The 18,506-nt window shown below is 40.1% G+C and overlaps 1 protein-coding gene across 1 annotated transcript in view; it reads left to right on the top strand.

The window, feature by feature from the left end:
• mettl15 (methyltransferase 15, mitochondrial 12S rRNA N4-cytidine) overlaps nucleotides 1-18,506 on the top strand; it is a 62,192-nt gene that overhangs the window by 1,790 nt on the left and 41,896 nt on the right. The window contains exon 2 of the mRNA XM_085355390.1: nucleotides 149-400. Within this exon, the coding sequence (XP_085211516.1) occupies nucleotides 164-400 (237 nt within the window). The 5' untranslated portion in view covers nucleotides 149-163. The remainder of the gene's footprint in view (nucleotides 1-148; nucleotides 401-18,506) is intronic.

The raw sequence follows: 18,506 nt of genomic DNA, 5'->3' as shown, positions 1-18,506 counted from the left end.
GGAGTATACTATAAGCTTCTCCAGAGCACAGCTTCATGATGATGGAGTGTCAACTTTAAAATAGTACTACACACCAAGTTCCTCTTGATTAGCTTAACCTTCCATCTTTCTTCTCATCATGTAACTTTGCTAATTTACTTCTCCACAGATCATTATAACGATCATGATTTTCCACATGACTGTCCGCTCTTACCCAATGATGCGAAAAACACATCTGGCTGCGCGGAGAGCATGGAGAAGGCTAAGGCCGAGATTGAACTCCTGTTTCGTTGGTGCATCTTCTGGTCCAGGTCATGAGGACAGATCCGAAGACCCGTCTGCTGTTTCAGCTGAAAAGCCTCCTCACATGCCTGTCATGTTGAAAGAGGTACTTCAATACTTAGACATTCAACCAGCTCAGGTACAATTTTTGGTGTCCTTAATAAAGTTCATGTCTGTTTGTTTAACCATTCTTTTAGAAATATGTCAAATATTCATTCGGACAAAATGAGGGCTTTAGGCGGGCATTCAGGTAGCAGTGGGTTGACTTTTTACTTGTGTTTATTAACATTATTTCCAATTGAACCTTTTTACCTGGTGTATTTCCATATTAAAAAGGCCCTGGAATGTGCTCAGACTGTAGGCAAATCTGACGCAGGACTAAATTGAATCTCCAGACTGACTGCCGACAATATTTGCAAGTGATTAGATCATATTTGTGTTTTCAGGGATTGTTATCCGGTCTGCCTCGGTTGCTGTGGTAATAGCATAGGCATGCAAACTCATACTGAGAGGTGTTTCTCATGTCCCCAAATTTTGATTTTCTTATGTGTGTCAGAGCTTTTGAAAGCAAGTTATTGGCAGGCTGTTGCGTGCATTGTGTCGGCTACTGAGGTTTACAAAAAGGTCTCTTCTCATTGTGATTTGAGGATTGAAATGACCTGTTTCCTGATTAACCATCCTCTTCACAAAGGTGTTTGTTGCTAAGGTAAAATTCTGTTCACACACTACATAACAACTTGTTGTTATAAAGGCATTCATGAGTTGGACAGGGTGGCAGTATCTTGGCTTTCACTTAATGTATGTACTACCAGGACAGATGGGCATGAGTCAAAAGCCTTCTGGCGTGGCAGGCAGGAAAGGAGGGAAAAGTAATGGCCCCCTCCACCCCTCAGATAATGGATGGTCAAGGCAGGTGGGGGCCATGGGTCAACAACTTAGTCAGGAATTGCGCCACTGTAAGTCTGTTGGCAGGACACAGGGTGCTGCATCGCTCCTGCCTGAACTTTAGCACCTCTAAACTCCTCCGCTACCCGCCCATGTGCCAACTGTCCCAAGACAGCTTGCCAATCAGATGCTATTAAAAACAGTTTGATAGATTTTATTTTCTTTTGTACAGTATGTGCTGTAGACCTCACTTGGTGTGACGTTCTGTGGAAATGATGTGTGATTACCTTCAGAAGTCTTTCTTTAGTGTTCCTTCACTGCAGATGTTTGTTCTTTCATGTGAGAACATAGTGTTACAAATGAACTTGGTCTTTATCTACAGCAATGTTACAACCTTATCGTGGTGCTGACTCATAGTCATTCGTATTCATATATCTACAGGGCTAAATATAACTGCATAACTACAAAAATATAACTATAACTTGTCAGGGAATCAAATGTGAATTCTGACATGGCTCTGACAGAGCTGCCATTTAAGTGCTTAAATTTGTAGTGGGCGTGTGGTGTTGTCAGTAACAGATCAGTTGCTTTGAGGAGGAAAACCTGCCCTTAATTGCAGACAAATGTCCAAACGATTAAAGATTAAATGGGCTTTATAAAAATAATCACTAATATGTAATTGCTCTTGTTGGCTGAAGAAGAGTTTGTATGAATGGAGGACTTACACGATGATGGGTGTCAGAGCAAATACTGCAGTTAAACTGAAGTGTGTAAATGGAGGCTTTCAGTGCCCTGCTGCCTCCCACACAGGACGTCTGGCTGTAAATCTGTATGCAGGTATCTAATTTGCAGTGGTAGCCTGCGCTCTATTTTCTCAGTTTTACAAATGGCCATCATGCTTGTTGGGTCTTGATTGATAGTTTGTCATATTTCTTGTCTGAAATTGTATCCTTGCTTAATGAAGAACACTCTATCTCACCATGAATTGCCTTCAAAGCCCCATATGATGGCTTTTCTTCCTTGGTTTAATGCAGGTCTGTGTGAAACAGCTTGCTGGGACAGGACTAAACCTAAGGTGATATTTTCTTTTCTCTGCCTTTTTAACTATTTTGTTATAGGGATATTTAAATTGGTGTGTCAGGCCTCCACTTTGATATAGACTGAAATATCTCAGTAGATAGATTATTTGTGTACACTAAGGATAAATTAAAATGGCCTTTAACAAATGTTAATTCTGTTATTTGATTTTTTTTTTTTTTTCACCAGAGAAATCTGAAATATGGTATGTGATGTATCTGAGGGATGTGATGGCCAGGGAAAACAAGATTGTTAAGCTGTGGCTATGTAGCCAACGGTTAACGTAAGTTAACATTTTAACTGTTAGGTTAAAGATTTCAGTTGTATTTTTTTTATGTATTTATTTAAAGTTAGGTAGGGCACTCTAGATGGCCTGACAGCAAGCTATAGCGATAGCCTTAGCCTTAGCTATTAGCTCGTATTAGCTTTGGTCAGTTATTTGGTCAATGTTTTAAAGGCCCTACCTAGTTGAATAGATAGAGACCATGACTTTAACTACATATATGGAGCTACCAGTCAGATTTAATAACAGCTGGTTAAAAGGTTTAATGACTTTATCCAAAGTTGACTTTAAAAAGTTTTTATATTCGCACAAGTTCCTTGACTTTATTTATCACTTCCAGTGGCGCCAATCAACATCATTGGCTCAACCCAGCAAAACATTTGAACAATGCCATGCCATGTTAATTTGCATTATGAATGCAGCAAGCTAAGAAAAACCTTTGCACTGAACCATGCACCGTGTGTGCATGGTTCAGTGCAACAAAAAAATGGGACTGTATGTTTCCCGATTTGGCTGTTAACTGGCTCTTTGGGGTGCAGGGCTGGGATATATGTGTTCAATATTCTTTGAGTGTTTTTGTTTCTCCCATATAATGTTTCTGACGTAATTAGACACGATGGTCAGCTGATATGAAGTACTTTATTTATCCCATATTTGAGTTGATTTGAATTGGAGCCTGCTCATTCCCTTGTTGTATACAGAATTTGTATTTGTGTTTTCTAGTTTAGCCTGTTGTCATGGACGCCCAGGTACTTGTACTCCTCCACCACATCAACATCCTGTCAAATTCACCCACTAGTGCTCTGTACTCCTCCTGCCCTTCACTAATACATCCAACCACTGCAGAATCATCAGAGTGTTTCTGTAGGTGACATGACCTGGAGTTGTACTGAAAGTCTGAGGTGTAGGAGACAACACAGTCCCTTATGGAGCTCCTGCACAGCACCAAATCAGACAGAGCACTGTCCAGTGTCACATACCTACCTGTCTGTCAGGCAGTAATCCATGAGATGGTGGACAAGTTCACTTGCTTGCTGACTTTTTCCATTTCCTCCCTGAGAAGCAGCAGCTGGATCATGTTAAATGGATGTGAAAATTCAAAGACAATGATTCTCACAGTGCAGCTGTTAATATCTACGGAAGTGCAGTCTCTCTAGAATGTAGATGATTACATCATCCACTCCCAGATTATGTTGATTTGTTAACTGCAGAGGGTCTCCCTGTGGTCTCAGGTGGGCTAAGACTAGTCTCTCCAGCACCTTGATCATCATTGGTGCTCATTAAGTTCTGATGGTTTGGACTACAGGAACCAGACAGGAAATATTTTACAACACTTGTACTTTCCTCTACTTCAGACTCAGGTTGTAAATGTGACTCAGGATCACAGACAACTGCACAGGTCAACTGAACCTAGGTGCTGTTACTATCGGGTTTCGCTCCTTTTCCATTATGTACTTTCTGCAGCTGATGCCTAACCTGCCCAGAAGAAGGGCAAAATCACTGACAGTGGTGGGGGGGATGTGGAGGCCAGTGATTTTCTTCCTTCCACTCGAAACATCCCTCGTGCTTTTCTGCTCAAGTTTAGCCTTCAGCTTCCTCTTGTTCCTCCTACTGCACCCTCCGGAGTACTTACTAAGATCTGAAAGTTATAAGAATGCAGTATTGCAACTTTCGGCATGGAGGATTATATTTGCCATGTGCATCTTTACCTTCAAAACGCTTTTCTGTTAGCTTACTGCATATGTTTCTTTTCTGTTGCTTTGTTTTCTGCTGATAAGCTATTGCGCGGGACGTATACCAATCTGATGTTGCCGATGCAGTGGGCGGGGCATAGTCTGTTATCTTCTGACTACAGAGACAGAGAGAGGTAGCGGTGTCACAGGCTAAATTATTTACTTCATTTTTGTACAGTTTTCTTAGTGTTTCCTACTTTAGAGTCACAGATTTGTTTATTTTTTTTAAATGTGTAACTGACTCGACAATTCGGCACTAAGAACACCCCTAACTGCGATTGCGGTATTGTTCCTGAGACGGCGCTGAGTGAGTTTATCATGGGAATTTGCAATCATAGAGATTCTGGCAGCTAAGAGTTGGGAATGACTGCTCAGATTTTTCATGAGACGCCGATGAGAGCTGGAGTGACTCAACTCCACTGTGTGCAGACAGAGATGGAGTTGTATTTTATTTAATTAAAACAAATGTACTCATTTTTAAACTTTTCTTTGTTACAGTGCTTTCACGTGGTTAAAAAAAAGTTTAAAAGGATGGAGTTGTACACTTGCGCAGGCTATCTGTTTGCGTAGGGGCCCTCCTCTAGAATAGATTAATGAGCCATCAGCTGAGAGTCCAGGAGAAAAACCCTGAGCTGCTGTAGGAGGAGAAACGAGCTGCCTACTCTTAGATGTCAGCCTCAACACACTCCCCCTTGTGGAATTAACGAGGCCATGTTAACCTTGCCTCAATATCAGTCCTTCAGCAATCAATTAAATATTGAGCACCATTTCACAACAAAATAACTCTAAATCGCATAACATTATTCTTTTGTCATCTATAGCAAGGGTCAAATATCAAACTGTATCAAACGTGTTGGGATTTAGGTGGTGGTGGGTTTAGGTTAACACAATTATCATCCTATTGACAGTTTCTGTTCAGCTGTAACATGGCTGTAGTACTAATACTCCTACAACTTTACAAATCCAAGGCAGCAGCAATAAGTAAAAATAATCAATATAAAAACTTTGATTAAGTGTCCCAAAGAAGTGCATTAAGCCATTCTGGGTAACTGTAAAGAAGAGCAGAGAGCAGGTGGCCACCGATGTGGTGCTTGCGATCCATAAATAGCGCAGATTAGGCTAGACTCATGACGACAATAGAAATGTAGCACAAAAATACAACAAAACAGGCAAACCACAGGTGTTGTGGCTGTTAAGTTGCTGAATCGTTGCAGACTTTGTTGAGTGCTGCGTTTTTCACTTTGTTATTTGGGTTATTGAGCTTGCTAGAATTCGGACACATGAAGAGGCAATCCTTTCTGGGAAAGGTGACCACAAAACACTGCCAGCTGTTTCTTATGAATGGTAAAATGGTAAATGGCCTTTATTTGTATAGTGCTTTTACTAGTCCCTAAGGACCCCAAAGCGCTTTACACATCCAGTCATCCACCCATTCACACACACATTCACACACTGGTGATGGCAGCTACATTGTATCCACAGCCACCCTGACAGAGGCGAGGCTGCCGGACACTGGTGCCACCGGGCCCTCTGACCACCACCAGTAGGCAACAGGTGAAGTGTCTCGCCCAAGGACACAACGACTGAGACTGTCCAAGCCGGGGCTCGAACCGGCAACCTTCCGATTACAAGGCGAACTCCCAACTCTTGGGCCACGATCGCCCCTGAAGAACAACAGAACACAGAAAAAATATAGCGTGCCCCTGTGTGATTAAAAACAAGCTGTTAAATGACATTTAACAGCATTAATTTAACTTAATTTAATTTATAATTTTTAAACCAGATGGCATTTAGAATTTGCACTGAGCAGCCTTAAGAATAATAACTACCTGCTTAATACTGTGTATGTCCCAAGTCTTGCTGCCAAAAACACCTCCAATCTGTTGGGGCATGGACACAGCACCTCTGGGGTATCTTGCGGTGTCTGGCAGTGGGACATTGGCAGTGAATGCTCTAAAACACATTAAGTGAATGTGTTTTAGAGCATCCCTTGGATGCTAAGTCAGATCGCAATCTGAATTTGGATCCTGGGCTCTTTGTCGAGTTCTTTAAATCAAGTCCTGCGCAGTTTTTGCGGTATGCTTGGGGGAGGGGGCGTTCCCATCAGGGAGTGGCATGATTGTATGTGCCCAAACAAACATCTGCAAAAATGCAAGGACTCTTATAATGATAAACACTATTAATACACCTCACCTGTTAGTAGTTTTTTAATTATCTGTGGCTGATCTGTATATACTTTATTGTAGTTTAAGGTAATGATAGATCACAATCCTTTTTTTTTTACTAGGTACTGAGTGTACCAGTTTAGAAAGAAGGGCATAGTTGAGGCTAATATGATCTTGTCTCGCTAAATTAGTTTAAAGTCTTGCAGATGAATTCTGGACCTCCTTAGGGAAAAAGAGAAATCCCCATGTGGACAAATCCACAGTACAGAGAGTACAGTTTACTTTAAAACTAATATGAAATCTCTCTTTCGATTTCTTTTTTAAATATATCCAGTATATCCAGTCCATTGTCAAGGTGAACTGCTGTTGTCAACACAAGCATACAAGCAAGGGGTAATATGATCTTGTTAAAACCATTGAAGTTGCTGTTGCAGTCAACATAAATATGAAGTACACCAAGTCAGACAAGTTAGACGGTGAAAATGTTGTTTTTTTTTTAAATTTTGTTTTGTTTTTGTAACTAGCCTTAGAACACAGTTGGGACATGCAAAACATATTATTAAAGGTTCATTAATTTTATAAAAGACTTTGACTAGTAGTTAGCTCAAGACATTGCTTGACTTTAGTCAGAAGTTCATTTTATCAGTATCCCTGCAGTTTTGTCTTTTTTTTTTTTTTTTTTTTTTAGCTTATCACTTTCTATAGTTGGGTGTGTATTAATCTGCGAGCACTTGTGCCCATTTAGTCATTCATTTAAAAACAACATCAACAAAGTCAGCTTACCATTTTATCTGTACTTAATTTGCTGCCACAGTGTCTTCTGGGTCATGCTGGTGTTCTTTTTTCTTTTTTTTCTCCTTTACACTCCTTTTTTGGAAGCACTGAGTAGTGAAAGACGAGGCTGGTAAATAATTGATCCTCGTAATTAAACACTCCAGCCAGGGATGCTGGGGCTGATTGACGGCCAGATATTAGGCCCTTGTCTCGTAAGGTTGCAAGTTTAGTCTGAGGTTATCAGTGGCCAGAAAGTCTTTCTCCCTCCCTGCCTCATTACTTTCATGAGTAGAACATTTCATAGTGGAGTGGTGGGTGGGGGTGTGGTGTGAAGACAGTCTGGGACTTCATTAGCCAAATGGGGTGCCTCAGTCTACAGAGCGCCAAATCGTTCAGCCTTGCTGAGCAGACAACCCCTTTGTGGGTGCCGCACCGCACTGTCCTGTAGACATGTTTTCGTCCTTTCATCTTACACATTCTTCAGCCGCCAGTTCACTTTAACAACAATAAACAAACAAATAAAGAAGACTCTTTAGTGTGCCTCGCTGTTACAGCTTAACTAATGAAACCTTCCCCCTCCCAACTTCCAAAATCTAAGTGCTCTTTTTTTTCCAGTTTTGCTGCATCGCTTACAAAACTATCTTACAGTTTTTGGCACACTATGCTCCTGAATCTGAACACTCCCTTCGAAGTGAAAATTTTCCTAGTTGTTGGACCTTATTATTATTTGACTGGCTTTACCACGGTAAGACAATTTAAACTGCGCGTGTGCATGTATGTGTGGATACAAGTGGGTGAAGGGAAAGGGGAGAGGCAGAAGGTGTGTGAGAGAAATCTTCCAACAACTCACGCACACGTAACATCGCAGAACAGCAGCATAAATCGGAGGGGAGTGCTCTGCTACAACATCAATTCCTGAGTTGTATTTGCATATAGTTTTAATAACAATTATTGACACTGTATAACTCACACGAATCAAATGTTGTTAAACTTGGCAAAAATACACTGGAAACTCTCCTTCATGTCGAATTGAAGCTATTATAGCAGGTTTTATTGCAATATTTACATTTGTTCCTGGTGTGTGAGTGTGGGTATGCAAATCAGATACATGCCCTGTGGACAGCTGGATTGAGATGACTCATTCCTGCAACACATCTTCATATGGTGTTTGTGTGAGGTCCAAGTACATTATATGAATGGTCTTTCTTTTAAATATGTTCAGCATGAATCTATAATCTATTATTATAGCTTGCCTTTGGTTAGCTCATTTATCTTTTCTTTGTTGACTGTGATTTTTTTTTTTTGAATCTGTCTTAAATGAAGTTGTTCCCGTCGTTTTTATTTTGTAAGGGCTTCAAAATGTGCAGACATAATTCCTGTAATTTGGACAAACTATTTTGAACCCTAAATGGGGTAATTCTACTCTTCACCTGAAAGCTGATAGTTAAGACAGTAGTTGTAGAATCCCCTCTGTTAGTATTATTAGCCTAGGTCATGTGGCCTATTCAAACTGAGGATGATTTAAATCAGCTTTCTTTGTGTACTCCTTTACTGATCTTCCTCTGCATGTGTTCCTGCATTTAAATGAGCTTTATTAAACTACTGTTGTGCCTTTTCTGATAAAAGTCAGTTGCAGTGACCTTATCTGTGTAACTAACATTATCTATATTCCCACAGCATCCAGATGAAGTGCTGTTGTTCTCAGCTGGAGTGCTCCTACTCCTCGCAAACCCTGTTCCCTGACTAATTTGGCAGGGAAGACCATGTCCGCTCGACACTACATGACACTACAGACCTAAACCAGTAGCAGAGGTTTCCCACTTATGCTCACACAACTTCCCCGCCACATCTACCTCCACAGTTTTAAAAATACCTACTTAATGAACACAACAGCGAGCACATTTCAAATATTTGTAGGAAGGCATTTCTGAGGACTACTGCATCAGTTCGAACATCAAGTCCCACAAGTCTCGCCCTGTCCTCTTGACATTGGGCAACTTCTAAATTTAATGCTTTAGAGGCCAGTTATGCTTTCCCCTCACCTTTTGCTGATGTGTACCCGAAGGAAATGTATTTACACTGGCACCACACCCAGTTGTAGTGAATCGCAGCATCCCTATATTAGAGATGGACCGATCCGATATTACGTATCGGTATCGGTCCGATACTGACGTAAATTACTGGATCAGATATCGGAGAGAAATAAAAAATGTAATCCGATCCATTAAATATCAAAAAAGCACCTCACAAAACTTGCGACATGGCGTAACTCTGCTCATAACCGTAGCACGTCGCAGCAGTATGCGTCACGTGATAGAGCGGCTGTGTGTATTTGTAGCCTCGCTAGCAAACCGGCATTTCATCTCCGATGAAGTTATCCCAGAGAGAAGTAAAGCAAGTGTGTAAGTTCATCTCTGAATGTTTGTAAAGCATTCCCGCGTTAAGCTTAACAACCGATATATGGAGTGACTGCCTCTTCTCTCTCCCTCCCTCTCCTGCTGCTACTTCAATCGTGAAACTGCTTAATGATCAGCTGATCGACTTTTCTGTCGCGAGTCCATCTCTCTTGTTTGTTTATTGCCCTATTTGCGCCGGAAAGAGGAAACCAGCGGCTGAACAACAGCAGCAAGTTTAACCTTGATAATCTGTTGTTAGAATTTATTTAATATTACTTTCTACACCAGGATCCTTTTCTACGTAGCTGATGCTGGTAACTGTGCAGGGGTGGATCTAGCAAAGTTTAGCCAGGGGGGCCGATAGGGCATGAACAGGGAAAAGGGGGCACAAAGACATACTTTTCTTTCTTATTCTCATTTAAAATGTCTAGCTTTTAATAAATAATTATCTGAATCTTACACCCAAAGTTTTAATCTGATGTAAAATGTATAGAAGTCCATTACTGTATATAGTAACTGTTAAGTCTAATATACCCTAGTAAGCTATAGTACTTTTTCCTTTGGGAAGATACCATCTGTGCAGTCTGCAATTCTGTTGAATTGCAGACAAGAAAGATGTTGAATCTATTTAATTATTATTCAAAATAAATTGATTTCTGTGCATTTTTTTCACACTGCATCAAATTAAAGTTGATTACGTCAATTAAGCATCATGAGGTGGAGGGTGGTTCCCTATTTTTTTTAATTTATTTTTTTTGCTGGGAGTTTTAGAACCCTATTAGTTAGGGTGCTTACTCTTTAAAATACCAGAATAGGGAGGATGGAGTAGGTTTAAGTTTATTAGATTGATCAGTTTTGCTGAACTATGAAATATTTTGGGTGCAGTGTATTTTTTGCATACAGGTATAACAGAATAGCTTTAGTGTTTTTTGATTTTTTTTTTTAACTTGAGTGTGAACTTAGTTAGTTTTATTGATTAAAAAACACACTATATCGGATTAATATCGGTATCGGCAGATATCCAAATTTATGATATTGGTATCGGACATAAAAAAGTGGTATCGTGCCATCTCTACCCTATATCAGCAGCAGCATACTCGTACCCTCTGGGCAGCTTATGGTTTGTGATGCTGACCACTACCCCCCAAAAGACTTACATGCCTCAGATTTAAAGCATCCATCCATTTTCTTAACTGCTTGTCCAGTTCAGGGTTGCGGGGGTGCTGGATCGTATCCCAGCTGTCACAGAACCAAAGGTGGGATACACCCTGGACTAACTTTGGGAGAAGAAACTCCATACACGCCCCAGTCAGCCAGTGGATTTGAACTCAGGACTTTCTTACTGTGCTAACCACTGCGCCACTGTTCTACCTTCTCTTTCTTTTCTTTTTACCTTGTTATTTCTTCACTAACCCAATGAGGTGGGGACAGGAACCCCAGTCTGCTTCTAGCTTTTGGTGTCACCCACTGGGCACATCACGCTCTGCGGAAAGGTGGGGAGTTTGACTGCAGCAGTACACCTGTCAAACTGTAATGCATGCATTATAAGGCAAGCTCAGGGAGGACAGTAACCTCCCATGGGGCAGAAGGGCAAAAGCTCACCCAGAACTTTGGCCATTTATATCCATATGCTTAGACAGTTTGACCGTATAGACAGCAAAATAATTAAAATTTGTCAGGCGTGAAGTGTTATTACCATGATAGAGTGGTTTCAGATATCTGATTTGGATGAATCTGTAAAACAGTCACTAAAAATCGCCACAGAATAACCAGAAATGGAGATGAGATCAATACAGCAACATGTTATTGAGCATATTCATCCAGTTCACAAGACTAAGGTCGGAATGAGCCGGCATGTTGTTGAGCGTGTTGTTGCTACTTATTCGTTTAGGCTTAATGCACCATCCCAAACAGAATAATGGTGAATTGATAATGAATTAATACAGATTGTCCAGTCACATGTGTTGTCACTTTTTCAGGGTAATGCATTGAAATGTGTTGTCACTTTTTAATAAGCACGGAAGGTACCAAACATTGGTGGACAGATTATAGTAGCAGTCGTGGAACAGCCCAGGGCAACTTTATCAAAAATCTGTGTGTTGCACTATGAAGCTTCCTTCTAAAGCTTTCCATCAAGCTACCTCCACTGCCCTCCTCCACCCTATTACCTAGTTCCTTTTATTTCATACATTGTCAACCCAGTCTTGAAACTACAGTAAGCATCTTCATAAACGCCTCTAGATGTCTTTTCCCTATTACCAAGCCTGCCACCATGTAGCCTTCATTTAGCTCAATTCTTCCTTGCACTCCCTAATGGACTTGGCCCTGTTCTTCTTTTGTCTTCCTTTAGTGCTAGGAAATTCACCTTCAGGAGAGATAGCCATCTTTCCTGATGCTTCTTTACATTTTGTGAATATAGTTAAGATGATTTCACCCCCTCTTTTCAGTTCCACTCGTGTTTACTCTTGGGCTTTATGCAGTTTGCATTGTTTCCTTAGCACACTGCATTGACGGTGGTGTCACACTTAAGAAAAATCTTTCAGAGCAGGCACCAATGAAGCACATAATCATTTTGAATAGATCCAGGGCATCAGATTTGACCTTATTTCGCATTTCCTTTCAAAACACAGATTTACAGTTTCTGTTTTTTATAGGGTTTTTTGTATTTACCATCCAGCAGAAGTTAGCAGTCTGTTCTTTGTATTTTAAATCAGACTGATATATAGTCTACAAATATTAAGGGCCAATACTGGCCTATCACATATACTGTAAATATATCAGCTTTAGCAGATAGCTTCGTTGCTATTATTAAAATTTAATCAGAAAAAGATGTTTGGAATGGTAAATGGTAAATGGCCTGCATTTGTATAGCGCTTTTCTAGTCCATAGGACCCCAAAGCGCTTTACACTACATTCAGTCATTCACCCATTCACACACACATTCACACACTGGCGATGGCAAGCTACATTGTAGCCACAGCTGCCCTGGGGCGCACTGACAGAGGCGAGGCTGCCGGATACAGGCGCCACCGGGCCCTCTGACCGGAATGTTTGTGCATGTGTGTTTGTATATCTTAGAAGACATTTTACTGCTTAACAATCAGTGTTTATGGGCAACATTCCCCAGAATCTAGGAGAATGACCTCTAAAGAAGCTTGTCAGAGTAGGATTGAAAACTGTTTCCATTTTCAGTTGAGTTGATTCTGACAAGAAAAAGAAGACATCTTTTTTTTCAGCTCAGACTGCCAGTGTTTAGTCTCAGTGACACATGTACAGATAGACTGACACACAAGGCGAGCACACTCAAAGGGAGGCGTGTTTCTGTCGATACTTTAGACCAGGGTTTGCCCCTCCTCTTCAGCCCACACTCAGTGATGATTTATATTACTTGTCATGGTTATCTTTCCACAACCTATTTATAGATGTTGTAGGTACCTAAATTTAGCCATAACATTGGCACTGTCTATTGCCATGGCTTTTTAGTTAATAATAGCCGATAATTTTTTGCTTACTCCAGTATCAATAACAGATTTGCTGCTGATACTAAAGGTACACAATACTCTGCTTTGTGATTTCTTGTCTAAAGTGCAGCACAATGGCAGTATCTTACATATAGACTTGGTATAGCTGGTATATCTCATTCACAGATTCTTAGTACTGGAGAAGTCCAAACTGGTCTGATTTTTATGAAATTGGTTTACATATTTTTAGTATATGCAGGTAAGGATCTATAAGCTCATGCAATGATAGGATGTCTGTTCTCAATTCACAAGAACTGCTATTGCAAGAGGATTGGTCTGATTGCAATGTTCACAAAATGGATGTAGCCCTCACCCATCTCTATATGAATACCATGATTAGGTTTATTTATTCCATTTTGTGCACAAAACCATTACAGTTACTATTTGGCGATCCTGATTTTGAAAACGGAGATTTTCCGTTTTCGTTTTAAAAAATAATCCCGTCCACACATAAAGGCAGAAATGAAGGAAAACGCTGCTATGAACATGCCAAAGCAGCAGGTGGCGCTAGATTCCTAACCGTGCAGAAATGTTGGCCAATCAGAAGTCTAGAAGCCTCGGTGGGAAAAAGTAAACAAAGCTGGGGCATAGAAGCAGAACCGAGTCGTATGTGTGGAGGGACAGTAACTGTGTGTATATGTAAGCATTTAAACACTGCAGAGAGTACAATTAACAGTAACAGTATTGTAGAAATTCATTTCACCGAAACAATAATGTGGCGCACAGTGTGACGTCAAAAAATGCGCACACCTTTGACGCTGCGTTTTCTCCGTTTTTCTCGTCCACACGTAAATGCAAAAACGCCGTTTTCAAAAATATCCACCCTGGACGGAGTTTTTAAAAATCTCAGTTTTCAGTGACCGAAAACGCCGTTTACGTGTGGACGAAAGGTGCAAACGCATAGAAAAATCTGCGTTTTCAAAAATACCCGGGTACATGTGGACGTAACCTAAATGTCTCCTGCATCACTGAGAGTGAATTCTCAATGCATTTGTGTTTTTGAATCACATTTTGTTTAAGCTGTGTATTGGATCAAGGCTCAATTTTCAATCTGTTGTGATGACACCTATGTGTAAATACTAGGGGTGCAACAATACACAAAATTCACGGTTCGGTTCGGTTCGGTTCGATACTTTGGTGTCACGGTTCGATATTTTTTCGATACAAAAAAAATGTTCATGCCTTTTTAATTTGTCATTTATTAAAATTATAAATATATATTTTTACTCAAAAGTACAGTTTTTAAATTTAATGTTGCTGAAACAACAAAGTAATAAAAAATATATATATATATATGATTGAGGAATCACTCATCTTTGGAAAAGAGAGTTTATTACAGAGAAATGTCTCTTTCCAAAATAAAAGCTATACTATACGCTTCTTCTGGGGTATATTCTCAGCAGCATATTAAACATATCAGGTCCCCATAAGGAGACTCATGTGCTAACGGCTGTCTAAATGACTCGGGTAAAGTTTGTAGCATGCGTGCTTGTTGTTTTTGTCTGCTTCCACTTGTCTTTGCACTAGGATGATGTCGGTGTAAATGTGCAGTCATATTCGTTTTGTTCCCACTAGTGCTGTCAGCGTTAATCTCGTTGAAATGACGTTAACGCCACAACACGGCAAATCGCCGTTAACAAGCTATCGCGGATCGCCCCGTGCATGGGGCTGGACGGCCAACACGTTAACGAGCTAACTGCACTAACACACTAGTTCCCACCAATGTAATTGAGCATTGCGTGGCACATCCAACATACTGTTTTACTTTAGTCCATGACGCGCTTACCTTCAGGGTCATACGTCACATGAAAACCAAAATAATTCCAAACGCCACATCTGATTGAGGGTGGGGGAGGTTCAATTTGCCATGTTGCAAGGAGAGCTTAACTTCTGTCTCGCTAGCTTGCCCTGCGCTCAGTGAATCTGCGTTTGACTACTCCGCCTAGGCTGCACTGTCGAGCGGAGATCCACTGAGCGCTCAACACAGACAGCATCGTCAGAAGGAAAGTTGATAAAATAAATTACAAATTTTGTATTGTTCGATACATATGCGTACCGAACCGAAAGCACTGTATCGAACGGTTCAATATCGATATGAGTATCGTTGCATCCCTAGTGAATACACATGCTAAATTCTGATTTTTATGAGCACAGGGAAATGTTCGTCATCAGCAGATAGATATGGGTATAACTTATCTCCAGGATTTCTGAAGGTCTTTCAGAGTTTTTCGTTGGCTACCTTTTCACTCTTTCTGTTTTATCATTTTCAGAGGAGTGTTTTTTTTGTTGTTGTTGTTGTTGTTGTTGTTTTTTGTTTTTTGTTAAGCCACTTAACACTAACCTGTGAATCATTCAAGCATAGAAAACGTGCCTAACTCAAGTGATGAATCAATGTTGTGTCTACGCATAACAGACAACTTAGCAAAACAGTTTTAATTTGTGTCTTTAGGCACTTTCTTGCTGGTGACCTGTCTCAAAAAACAAAACAAAGAACAACAAAACCAAATGAAAAAACCCAATTTGTTCCCATTTCCTTATTTGAATCAAGGAAAAATGCCAAATACATCAGTTTGAAAGGCTTAAAATGTAGTATTTTTACACCTACATGATGATTCCCAAAGAGCTATTAGCTGAAAACCTGCCATATCTCAGCGTGTTGTGCAGTGTGTCCTTTAAAAAATGAAAAAAGTGGACAAGTAGAGGACAAACAAAGAAGTGGTAGACCTAAAAAACTACCTACAGCAGATGAAGAGTATCTGAAACTCATGATCTTAAGAAGCAGGAAAAAATCTGGAAAAGACCTAGCTGGACCTTCAAGTGATCCATCTGTAAAAGTAAAAGAGTAGCTGTAAGTCATTCCTAAAGCCTCCCCAGAGCCTGGACCTCATTACTGAAGCTTTTTGGGATCAAATTGAGAGAGAATTGAACAAAAGGCAGCCGACATCCAAAGATCTCAAACTTTCAAACAAACATTATATTTTCCTAGCGAAATATAAAGAAGTGAGAGGTGGCTCAAGAGTTTTGCACACTCATAAAATAAATGAATAGCAACAAAATTTGTTGATAAAACTGTGTAATTATATAGAGATATAGCCCTCTTGGATATTTAGATAACAGCTGAGTTGTGACAATGTGTTTTACACATTACAACCCTCTTGCCCCTCTTTTTTTCAACCCAAAACTGACCTGCCAGACTGTGAGAAGCTTTAATTTAATTATTATGAACACTCTCTCCCATAGCTACATGGCACCGAAGTAAGGCCATAGTCTGTGTAGACTGTAAGCCTGTTTTGTATGGAGTCTCTCTGCTAAGTGTGTAGAAGAATAAGTAGTTGGCTAGAGAATTAACAGTTTCTGTTAACTTAACTAATAGAAACACATCTCCTTATGTATGATTTTGCACTGTTTTACTGAAGTAATTTTTTAAACACTAGCTTGAGCTTGTTATGTTCAGTTTTGACCCACAATGTTGTTCTCACTAATTTGCATAAGACCTGCCATAAATTTAATGTAAAAATGAATCTTACCAGCTGAGAAAATGTTGCTCAGTAAATCTCCAACCTGCAGGGGAAAAAAAACAAAAAACAGACAGTTTGGCTGGGGGTGAGGTGGGGGGTGGAGAGTGATGACTCATGCACGCAGTAGAGGTCCCTCCCTTTCCACTTTTTTCAGTGTCCAATCATTTTTTTCACAGCTGTCACTCACTGCCTCCAAATCAAATCCTCACAATGCCTTATGTACTTTATTTGCAAGGTCTAGAACATTTGAGGTAAGAAACAATGCAGCTCACATCATTTTATTACACAGATTGTAGCATGATAATATGATTGTTCTGAAATACACGTAATAGTCCTGTGAATCCTGGACATGTTGTTTATGTTGTGCCAACAAAATTTGACTCAAAAATCCATAAATAAATTTCCTTGTGCTTCAGGATGAAAGTTTAAATTGCTACTTCATAAACATAGACATGTTTATATAAAACTATGTTTTGATTTGAAAAACACTGGGAAAAAAGCTATATTAATTTGCCATTTTTAAAATTTAATTGCTTTCAGATTACTTCTTCAAAACATAAGCAGCATATAACCCAACAGAGAGACTAATCGCTGTACCGGGTTGCCCACGTACAGTAAATATTGAGTTATTGTCTCATAGTTTGAGAGAAGATACAAGTGTCTGCTATCCCCATTTCTCCAGAGAGCTACCCAGCACAACTGTAGTGTAAGAGCCAGTCTCGGGACTCCTTGAAGTGAGCGGATGCTTGACATGGGCTTTATGAGCTTTATGTAGAGGAGGACAGGGACTGGGGGTTTTCCTCTTTGCAGTCAAGTTTTTATTGAACATTTTAACAAATGTACATACAGAACAAAGGCAGACTCTGCATGAATTATGTGAAAGTAATAGTGAGGGGGAAAGAAGACCAAATAAAGTGGGAAGATTAAGAGATTGTGACAGGTTTTGGGAATGTTATGGTGTTTGACGAGGTGGGTAGAGTACTACAAGAACCTCCATAAATCGGCAGCTGTACACGAAGCTTTAAAACTACTCTAGTTAAAACCATTAATCCCAAAAGATGAGATCCAAAAAAGAAGCAACGTGATGTCAAAGTGACTGTGACCCTAAATAGTCGCGCTTAATCCCAGCTCTGCGCTCATGGCCTGCTGCAGTGCAGTTTTGGGTGATAACACCATTGGGTAATTAGGATTCTGCACACTGTTTCCAAATACATCCTCAGCCTCTCGGAGCCCTGCCTTCTATAAATGTACTAAATTATGCTTTCTTGACAGCAATTTTTGCCACCTGTTTAGTTTACCTGAACTAGGGGACGTTCCTGGTGGTCCCAGGATCAGCACCTTGGACAGCGATCATGACAAAGTTATGAAGACAATGTAAAATAAAATTTTAAAAAAATTATATCCACATGGTTAGGAAGCACAAAGATCAATTAATACTCCTGAACCTTTACCACAACTGATCAGAATATTATTTTATTATCATCATGGAACTCAAGACACATAAAATCATATGAACCCTGGTCCCATTATTGGAATCGTAACGGGAAAAAAATTAAAAGTCATATGAATTAAAAAATAAATGTTATTAAGTTAATGTTATTCAGTAATATGACAATAAATTTCTCAAATACTTAAGTGACACAGACCTGTCGTTGACCATCTGACAACCACCAGTTGCCAGGGAAAAGTGTGCATTCTCTGACCGGTTGTGAGTGGTTGTTGATGGTAGCTTGATGTCACAGTGAACATCTAGAGACCAGTCAGTGACCCCTCCTGGTAACTACCAGGCACTAGAGGAAGGTTTGTATTCCATGAACTGCTGGCGAGTGGTTGCTAGAGGTGGTCACTAGAATGAACTTGGTGACAAAGAGATAAATGCACCAAAAACCTTGT

This window comes from Diplotaxodon limnothrissa, linkage group LG1, assembly GCF_057381915.1.
Source record: "Diplotaxodon limnothrissa isolate DT_005_m linkage group LG1, D_limnothrissa_male_GT1.1, whole genome shotgun sequence".
Lineage (NCBI taxonomy): Eukaryota > Metazoa > Chordata > Actinopteri > Cichliformes > Cichlidae > Diplotaxodon > Diplotaxodon limnothrissa.
The sequence above is the reverse complement of the archived record's forward strand: the minus strand, read 5'-3'. Positions and strand labels throughout refer to the sequence as shown.